The sequence below is a fragment of the Mustela nivalis genome (assembly GCF_964662115.1).
Source record: "Mustela nivalis genome assembly, chromosome: 8".
In the NCBI taxonomy this organism is placed as follows: Eukaryota; Metazoa; Chordata; class Mammalia; order Carnivora; family Mustelidae; genus Mustela; species Mustela nivalis.
The window spans coordinates 60,488,240-60,498,017 of record NC_139027.1 but is presented as its reverse complement, the minus strand read 5'-3'; the positions used below and the strand labels follow the sequence as shown (position 1 = coordinate 60,498,017).

At 38.6% G+C, this 9,778-nt stretch overlaps 1 protein-coding gene across 9 annotated transcripts in view; it reads right to left on the bottom strand.

The window, feature by feature from the left end:
- Nucleotides 1-371: 371 nt before the first annotated feature.
- USP34 (ubiquitin specific peptidase 34) overlaps nucleotides 372-9,778 on the bottom strand; it is a 256,932-nt gene continuing 247,525 nt past the window's right edge. For all 9 annotated transcript variants that reach the window (XM_082746608.1, XM_082746605.1, XM_082746609.1 and 6 more), the window contains 5 exons: nucleotides 6,017-6,096; nucleotides 3,401-3,541; nucleotides 3,147-3,290; nucleotides 1,803-1,962; nucleotides 372-1,611 (listed from right to left, as the gene is read on the bottom strand). In XM_082746608.1, the coding sequence (XP_082602734.1) occupies nucleotides 1,004-1,611; nucleotides 1,803-1,962; nucleotides 3,147-3,290; nucleotides 3,401-3,541; nucleotides 6,017-6,096 (1,133 nt within the window). In that variant the 3' untranslated portion in view covers nucleotides 372-1,003. The remainder of the gene's footprint in view (nucleotides 1,612-1,802; nucleotides 1,963-3,146; nucleotides 3,291-3,400; nucleotides 3,542-6,016; nucleotides 6,097-9,778) is intronic.

Here is a 9,778-nt window from a genome sequence, read left to right as displayed (position 1 = left end):
GAGAGACTGAGCCGCTGGGTACAGACGGTTGCTGTATTTTTAGTTCAGGCAAATAAAAAATAAATGGCACATCGATACTTTTATTTTACGTCAGGGTTTTTAAGGTCTGTAACTCTTAGGTAGCGAAGCAGCAGCACCTCGCGTTTGGAAGCATGCCGATGTGAGGCGCAGCAGGCCTTGTCCTGAGGCTGCTCCCTACGGCAGTTCTGCACTCTGGGTGGAGGCCTCAAAGGCTCAGGGGTAAGTGACTTTTTGGACTGCTGCTACTACTATAGTGAAAGAGAATATGATGGAGGAGTGCTTCCCTCCCACTCACAGTTTTCTCATTACTTTCATCTGAGAAGACTAAAGCAATGTTAAATGTAAACAAATGAAAAGTCATCACAATTCGTTTAATTAAGTGCACAGAATAGCAATCGGTCATGTCAATAAAAATAAAACAATTATTTTTACATCAAGTGTGCTTTATTTCCTCCACAGGTATTCTGTTAAATAAAGCACCATTTATATACTGCCAGGCCACAGCTAAAGAGGATTCTTTACAGAATCAAATTTCTTGTGGTTGTTCCGTATACAAGTAAACTTAATTTTGATAATAAGAACCACAGCGATCGGAGGCAATCTGCCTCTATTTTAAGGTACAAAACTGGCACAGAGGACACCATATTATACACAGTAAAAATGCTGTAAGTTTAAATTACATTGTACAGGGCCAGGGAACCCTGTCCCTCCCAGACAGCCATAGGAAGTGAAAGCCACTACAGTGAACTCTTAATTACATAAAACATAGCCATTATCTGATTGCCCTTTAGAAAGTATACTGAAGATGCAAATTTTTTCATCTGGATTTCTGCCTGACCAAGGATTAAGCCTATAAATCTATCTTGCCATTCAAGCAGAGAGCACTGGACAAACTGAAGCACAAAAACAGAAATAAGCAAAACTTATACAAACAGCATTGGGGAGAGAGGGGACCTTAAAAGTAGACATGCTACATCTAATGTCAAGAAGCAGCTTGGTTTCCTTTGCCAGATATCCTTGTGACCACATGGATCGTAGATTCAATGGTCCTACACAGAGTATCTAAAATGTCGTGTTGCTGCATATGACTAAAAAGTCCTCTGGAATGGCCACAACTGAGTGATAAAGCAGCCTCAGGGTCCTGGGAGGGCAAAGCTTGACCATCACAGCTTCTCAAGTCAGCTAAGTCAGAGAGAACCGCAGAGAGTGAAGTAGAAGGGAACTCAGATTCTTCCTCAGCTAAGTTAGAATCCTTGGGACAGTGGAGGTCCTTAAATTCTTTACAGTCTTCAAATCTACCATCACTGGACTGCTCTTCTGCATGCTGTGACCTGATATTTGACATGTCTTCTGAAAACGAAGATGGAACTTCCATTCGATATTCTTTAACAGAACTATTTTCAGGGGAAGGAAGATCTTGTTCAGTTCCTGGATCAATGATTGAGGAGTCTCTTGTCTCATTGTCTGAAGTGCTAGTTGGGGTTAGGACCTCCCTGGTTTCTGTTTTCATGTCGCTGATACAGCTGTCCACAGTGTGCTCCTCATCACTGCTAACACGCCTTCTTTTAACAGGAGTTGCCCCTTCATCATCTGTGAAAATGAACATCATTCTCTGAAAGGAGTCATTAAGATCACAGTGGGAGTATTTGTGGGAGAGTTTTTTTTAGAATTATATGCAAGAGACCCAACTGAACCGACAGCTACAATAAAGTCAGTTATACCGAGTGTATTCTCCCCCTCTCCCACCCTAAAGGTAATTAATATTAGTCCAGAAAGCTAACCTTTAGTTTTTCGTTCTTTGGCTTCTTGCTCTTGGAGTGAGTTTCTCTGCTGCAGACAAGTCCTACATTTGCTTAAAAGCTCTTGCAGAGTTGGAATGAGAGCTGGGTTTAATTGTTTGGGAGTGTGTACTGACAGGAGCAAAGCAAGTGCCCGCAGATCCTAGAAAACCCAGATGGGAACATTTCATATTCTAAAGCTAACATTTTGACACAGTTGTTTACAGTTTACCACACATTTACTTTCCCAGGAATTCATTCTGGTTGCTCAGGCAATTTTAGAGAATGCTAAAACTAGAGAGCTAGCATTTGCATATTACCGTATTTTACTGGTTTAAGTCATTAATACCAATATTCTACGTATTATGCCACTAATAAGGTCAGACTGAAGACTCAAATAGTTTCCTGAAAATGGAAAAGGCAAAAAAAGGGATTTAAAAAATAAGCCCCGAATTATCCATGAGAAATTAAGGCCTCAATCTAGATATTACAATTCCTCAAATACACTGATTTCTGGTGTCAGTCAAATAGTAAGGTGTTTCTTAGCTCTAGAATCTAGTCTGGCATCTAAGCAACACTTGGTTCTTGGGGAGACTGCTGCTGGACAGGTGCTAGCGTTCCATTACTGTATGACCTGGAGATAAAAGAAATGTCTCCCTCTTGGTGGTCTCATTGCCCTTAGCATTTAATGACATTTGCTCATGTCTTCCAAGGTAACGTAAAAGTGTGTACTACACACTTCAAAGGCATAGAGAATACATATTTTTAGAGAGTTTTCATCTATGTGATTTTCAGAGTTTGAATAATTTGAAGTTATGACAGTAAAAATAATTTGAAGTTATAGTAAAAATCATATTAAAGCTGAATTTAGAGTTGATTTAAGGAAAGTACTTAAGTACAGGACTATTACCTTCCACAGTTCTTACCCCACCTTTTTTTAAGATTTTATTTTTTAAAAAAAGATTTTATTTATTTGACAGACGGAGTGAAAGTCACTACAGTGAACTCTTAATTACATAAAGCATAGCCATTATCTGATTGCCCTTTAGAAAGTATACTGAAGATGCAAATTTTTTCATCTGGATTTCTGCCTGACCAAGGATTAAGCCTATAAATCTATCTATCACAAGTATGCAGAGAGGCAGGCAGAGAGCCTGATGCAGGGCTCAATCCCAGGACCCTGGGATCATGACCTGAGCCGAAGGCAGAGGCTTTAACCCACTGAGCCACCCAGGCGCCCCTAAGATTTCATTTTTAAGCAATTCTACACTCCACGTGGGGCTGAAACAATCCCAAGATCAAGAGTCACACACTCCAACTGAGCTAGCCAGGTACCCCAATTCTTACCCCATTTAAAGAAGCACTTGCTTTAGAAATTTCAACTCGGTTGGTGAAATCAGATTGCAGGTTCTGATACTGATTTATCAAGTTTGTAATTAGGGTGCTGATCAAATTGGCACAGTTTGCTTCAGAGAACACTTGACCTTGAACCTGGAAAAAAAAAAAGATTAAAACAAAAGTCTCCAAAAAGGCCAACGTAATGAAAATATAACCACTAACACATTGGAAATAACATATTGAGTTTCCAAAGTAGGACATACCTTTAGAAGAAAATGTGTCATAAATGTGTAGACAATGTTGTTGTTTAGAAAAGTTCTTTCATCCATCAGGATACATTTTATATATTCTGCAAAAACGGGATCTTCACACAAAAGCTTGATGCAGTTTTTTGACATTGCAGACTATAGTGGGGGAGAAGAAGTACTGATGGTTGAGCATGGAAGTAACTGCAAGGCTTACACGCACTTATGATGAACATGAAGACATTTTTAAGTCCTGTTAGAGAAGCCACTTTTAACTGTCTACTGAATTTTCAGTTAAGTAACTGCTCTCCCAGTAAACTAAATCTTCCGCACTTAGACTCTACCCATGAGTGTCAGAGAAAGAGACTTGTAACATCTGAAGGGCAATATAAAAAAACAGGTTTCCAAAGAAATTCAACTTGGGCATGAAGAGAAGAAACAAGGACTGGATAAATAAGACTGACAAGTGGATGAAAATGTTTTCAGGGGACCAAATTGATGGATAATTAATAGGTAACCAAACCATATGTAGAGAAAAAAATTTTAAAAATTAAATTTATTCCGGGACGCCTGGGTGGCTCAGTTGGTTAAGCGGCTGCCTTTGGCTCAAGTCATGGTCCCAGTGTCCTGGGATTGAGTCCCACATCGGGCTCCTTGCTCGGCAGGGAGCCTGCTTCTCCCTCTGCCTCTGCCTGCCACTCTGTCTGCCTGTGCTTGCTCGCTCTCCCTCTCTCTCTCTCTGACAAATAAATAAATAAAATCTTTAAAAAAAAAAAATTAAATTTATTCCATGAAAGGAGTTAAAACCTTAAAGCAATTGTAGTTTGGTAAATATCCTTCTCCCCCCATGAATACTGCAAAGGTAAACAGCAAATTTCTTTTAATTATCTCACAAAGATAATTAGTGGGTCCCCAACAGATGGAAATTTTACTAAAATTTGGTTTTCCTGTTTTTAAATAGTCATGGCTCTTAAACACAAGTAGTATGTCTTTAAGTGGATATACTCCCTAGATTATGTGTATTTTAATAATCATTTATACAATGACAAAATGGACTATTTTAAAAAATAGGACAAAGTTTAGATAATAGGTATAGATTATATACTTAAATATTTTATTAGAGTTAAGCATTTGGTAAGTACACTCAAGTTCACCCAAGAAACCAGGAGTCTAACATGACCAGGACCCAACTCCTCAAAGGCTTGCTGTCAGGAAGACTGGCCTTATTCTAGCAACCAGAGCCTCTGTCTGCTGCCCAGGTTTCCTGATGGCTGCTGCGACCAAGATGGCAGGGCTCTAGAAGCCTGAATAGAGTTTGGCATTGTTTTAGAGGAAGTTTTTGGAGACCGTGAATTCTTTGGAAAACAAGCCAATAAAGGGAGCAGTAAAATGCTGGAGTAGATAAAACAACAGGGAAGCAACAGACTGGCTGAGCAGAGAAACCAAAAAAACCAACTACCCAGATCAAGAAGAATGAAAAGAGCAGCAGCAGTGGCAGAGGGAAAAAGCAGAGGTCTGCTCCAGTTTACTGAACTGACCACTCAGCTAAAAAATCAACCAGCACGTCATTTTCTCAAAGTCCCCAGTGTACTAAATAAGGCCCTGGGATCAACATAAATTAGTTCAAAGATTCCTACTATAGAAAACAAAGTGACATTTCTTTAGGGGCTAGAGAGGATTCCATTTCTATACTTGAGAAGTTCACAGTTTGAAACAAGAGAGAGAAACAACCATCCCAACACCATTTCACACATGTCTACAAGGAGAAGAAACTGCATTACAGCCTAGGCAGTTGGCTGTACCAGAGGCATAAAATGTTTCTGTGTTTCAGATACTAGAATTTGAGTAAAGTTTAAGCCAAAGTAAAGTGAATACAACTCTCTTCCTCTGGGGGTGGGGGGCTGCAACCAAGCACAAAACCAGTAGTTGTGGTGGGTTTTTTTTTTGGTTTTTTTTTTTCTGGGTCTAAAGAAAGTGGGGATCCTTTATGCCTGATCCAAGGAATGAGCCAAATCTTAGGACCAATCTGCTTTCCCCCTTCATGTTCCTGCCATTCTCCCCCACCAATTAAACAAGCATTACTGAGATGCCCACTTTAAAGAGTTGGCTTTTAGATACTTCAGGTAGGTAGGATGCGTTGTTTCTTGACCTCAGTGAGACTGCAGACAAGAACAAGTGCATCAGACTCTTGAAAACCTCTCCAAAGTAACAGGGAAGAAGTAAAGGACAGACTGATGAAACTGTTTCTGCCAAATTTTGAGAAGGGTGGAGGGGAGCAAAAGAGAGATGGGGCAGGTGAGGGGGAACAAGAAGTGGAACGTGCCTTCTTCTCCTAAATACCTCCCTGTTTTGTTGGACTTTCAGCATGACTGTTTATAGTGATCAATACATTACAAATTCAATAGCTCATTTGAAACATCCTCTGTGGTACAAATCTATTGAAATAAAAACCTCAAAGGGCAACTTGATGCCCAATACTCAATAGCTATTATTTCCATTAATCATACTTTTATCTACCAAGATTCTAAAACATCTCTAATTTCCAGTTTGTGTTCAACCCATTGTTTCTAAAATTACTGACCAAATGGTCAGATGAGATGAAAGATCAAATCATCTAAAACTCATTTTCTTTACCTGAGTCTGGCATAGCTCAGTCCAAAGTTTGGGGAACAGTGCAAGATGAAGTGGCAAACCTTCATAGGCAACTAGGACACCTAATATTTGAAAAGAAATCAGAATAGGTTATAATTATAAATTATACCTAAGGTATTCAACTCTGCAGGTACAATTCTATAGGTATTCTAGTCATAACTATGCATCTTCCTACATGTTTGAGAAATACACAGAATATTTAAAGGGGAAGAATTCATTCCAGTGCTTTTACCAGTGAAATAATTTAGAATGCAGTATACTCTGACTGAATTTATTCATATTCCACACCTCATTCCCTGAAGAATGTGAGGTAACTTAAACCAATTCTGCTTTTTAAGTATTAGAACTTTACTTGGGACAATTTAATAGGGGATACTGCAAGTGGTTCTAAAAACTTTCTTAGATAAAGGTACCACTCTGCATATTAGGTAATTTTCATAGACTAGCTAAGCTTGGAGGGGAAGGAGGAACAAGGTTAAAAAGAGGATGTGGAGAATTAGAAATACTGTTCCTTCCTCTTTTACCTTGTTTATCCAAAAACAGGGAGAATTCTCTTTATGGTGGATTTACCTAAACACTGTTTTGAGTCTAACAGCTTCTAGACTTGTCCCCAAGCTCTTCTGGGTAGACCTCTCTTGGCTGTGTGTCAGTATCCTATTTGGAACCTCTACTGTTTTAACCTTTCCTCTTCCTATTCCAAATGTCAAATATATCTCTACGAAATGTATTCCCCTTCCGTCTGCCCTTCTACCTCTCAAAGAACAGAAGTTGCTATACCACAGCTGTAAGTAAATTTCCCATTCTCCATACTCCCTCTTCCAGTGAAATTATGATGATGGAGAGGGAGAAATATAATAAAAACTATCTTCCTCCAGGTAAGAAAAAATTATGAGTTAGACGTGAAGTCAGCAAACTTTTTCTGTAAAGGGCCAAACAGTAAATATTTCAGTCTTTGCACCAAATGATCTCTGTTGCAACTAATCAACTCTGCAGAGGTAGTAATAAAAGCAGCCAAAGGCAACACTAGATGAAGGTGTGGCTATCTTTCAATAAAATTTAAGAATACTGAAATTTGAATCACATGTAAATTTTGTGTGTCACACAATATTTAGAATAACCTAGCATTAAAAAAAAAAAACAAACATTAAAAAATATAAAAACCCTCCTTAGCACGCAGGTAAGCTCACTGATTATACAAAACCAGGCAGCATGCAGGCTATTACTGTTTGCCAACCTCTGGGTTGGACCAAGGATTCAAGAAATCTTAAGACAGGTCATATCAGTCTTCCAAGGATGCCAAAATATCCTTTTGTGGGTTAGTCTATTTATTATATTCTGTCAAGATTAATCCCTTCGTAGAGAGACCCCCCTCTCCCCACCAAGGAATCTATGCACCATTCTCCTTTATCCTAACCTAATCTGACTGGGGATGGAGGCATTTACCCAACGTAAAAACACAATACATATAAGCAAACGAAGGCATGTCATCAAAATTGTTGGGTACAGGGAAGAGTTTCTATGTCCCTGCATCATAATTACCTATAAAGGTAGACCAAGGGTTGGCAAACTCCGTCTTGCAGGCCAAGTCTGGTCCACAACCTGCCTTTGTATGGCCATGTGAGCTAAGAAGGACTTTTGTATTTTTAAAAGATTGTAAACGTAAATGCATGACGCAGACCATACATATGGCCAGCAAAGTACACCCTTTGCAGAAAAAAGAGTCTGCCAACCCCTGAACTAGAGGCTGCCCTGACCTCTCAGGTGAAAGTAGACTGTACATTACAATATAAGAGTCTCTAGTCTTTACTCTTTTCCCTCAATTATTCCTCAAAGTAAAATATAATATTTATTCCTATTTTCCACAACTTCAAAAAAAAAAACAGCACTACCACAATAAACAAACAACCCACAGAGGATTTCTATAATCTAATATCACTGCCAAGTAATAATCCGATCCTACTATCTTTATTTTACAAAAGGAGGAGGAAATAAATACATGCTGGCAATTACTGTGCTAGGTGTGTCGGATAATTACATTTAATTTTCTTACCAAATTTGGGAGGCATTGTTTCATTCTCATTTCCCCTTTTCTCAATGAAGACAGCAGATTTAGAGAGATTATGTAATCTGCTCAGGTTCATCCCAAAAACCAGTGAGCAAAACATCTATCCCTGGTATACTTGATTTTGAAGCCTGTAATTTTTTCAGTAATCAGTGTTTTCCCAAACTTCAGTCATTCATATTTTTTTCATATCTGTCCATCACTGTACTGTTCTGTTTACTTAGTACTGTTCTTTAGATTCACTTAGGGAAGCTAATACTACGTTAGCCTTGGGCAACAGAACATCCGGGAAGTCACAAATTTGGTATACTAGTTATATATTTCTGTGACACAGTAAGACCCATACATATTTATGAATATAAAATTATTTTCCATGGACTATTTTATACACTACACTCTGGAAAGCACTGCCACCCATGGTGAGTCAATGATACCTCTCTCTCAACGGTCCTACCTATTTCCTCTCTGAATTGCACCTCCTTTGGAAGGAGGGCCATCCCTTCAGAGCAACACAGTTTCAGTTTCTTTCTACCATTTTCATAAAACACTGAGGATCAGGCTATCTTGGCTATGAGACTCAAGGCAGAGGTCAATGCCATCCTACTCCACACCTTCCTCCAATAACCTTCTGGGATGCCTTACTTAACTGGGTACAAAGCACAGAGAGATGCAATCAAGGCACACGTCCACGCCTTGTCCTAGTAAATAGGACAGGCAAGCCTAAGACATAAGGGCTTCTGCCCATTCAGCTTTCTTCATCCTGTGACTTCAGACATCCTCAGTTGTTTCTTACCCCAACACATCTAAAGGAACTAATATACAATAATCAAAAACTGTTCCAAATACCTTTCCTCATTATTAATACTTTATACTGTATATGCTACTAGAGGTGTTATTAAAAATCTTCTAAAAACTGTTTTTGTAGGTAAAATGGTAATTCAGATGACTGCTGTGAGGATGAAATCTTTTTTATGTATATTTACTAGTTTAGGGTGTCTCCTATCTGAATTGTGTTCGGATTGTCTGGTTTTCTATAGGAGTGTTTAGCCCACCCAAGCATTATCCATGGAAGTGGTGGCTTTTGCCAATGGACGAAAGCCCACAACTAATACTCTACTATTGGACTGAATCAAGACATCTTAGCCTAAAAGTATCACACACTTGATTCTTCTATATCCGCTTATTCTGACTTATACCCACTAAGCAACCAACTGCTGTTTATTTGGCTTCCCATGTAGGTTACTAGAAAAAAATCTGCTGGCCCTACCATGGAATATTCAGATCCCTATATTAGTTCTTCCTCTTTGTAAATTAACAGACTGGTAATCAACTAAATCATAAATATATATATTAAGTGTAATTACTAAGTTTTAGCCAAGGATAAATGGATCTTCCCCTGGTAGACTGGTAGAAGCTGCCTTCTGATATGTGCTGAATGACTGATATATTCAGTCACCTTAAAAAGTCTTTTGGAAAACAGTTAACCAGTTGTCTTTCCAGTTAGTACCGTCTTGACATCAAAAAAGGTAAAGGATGGACCAGAGCTGTGCATTTTTATAATCTGAATTTCTAATCTGTTTACTTTTACCAACTATCTTCATTTTTTTTAATTCTAGAGATTTTGAAGATTTCAGATTTCATGTTGCCTGCAAAAATTTCCTTTTACTATTTTTTACTTTCAT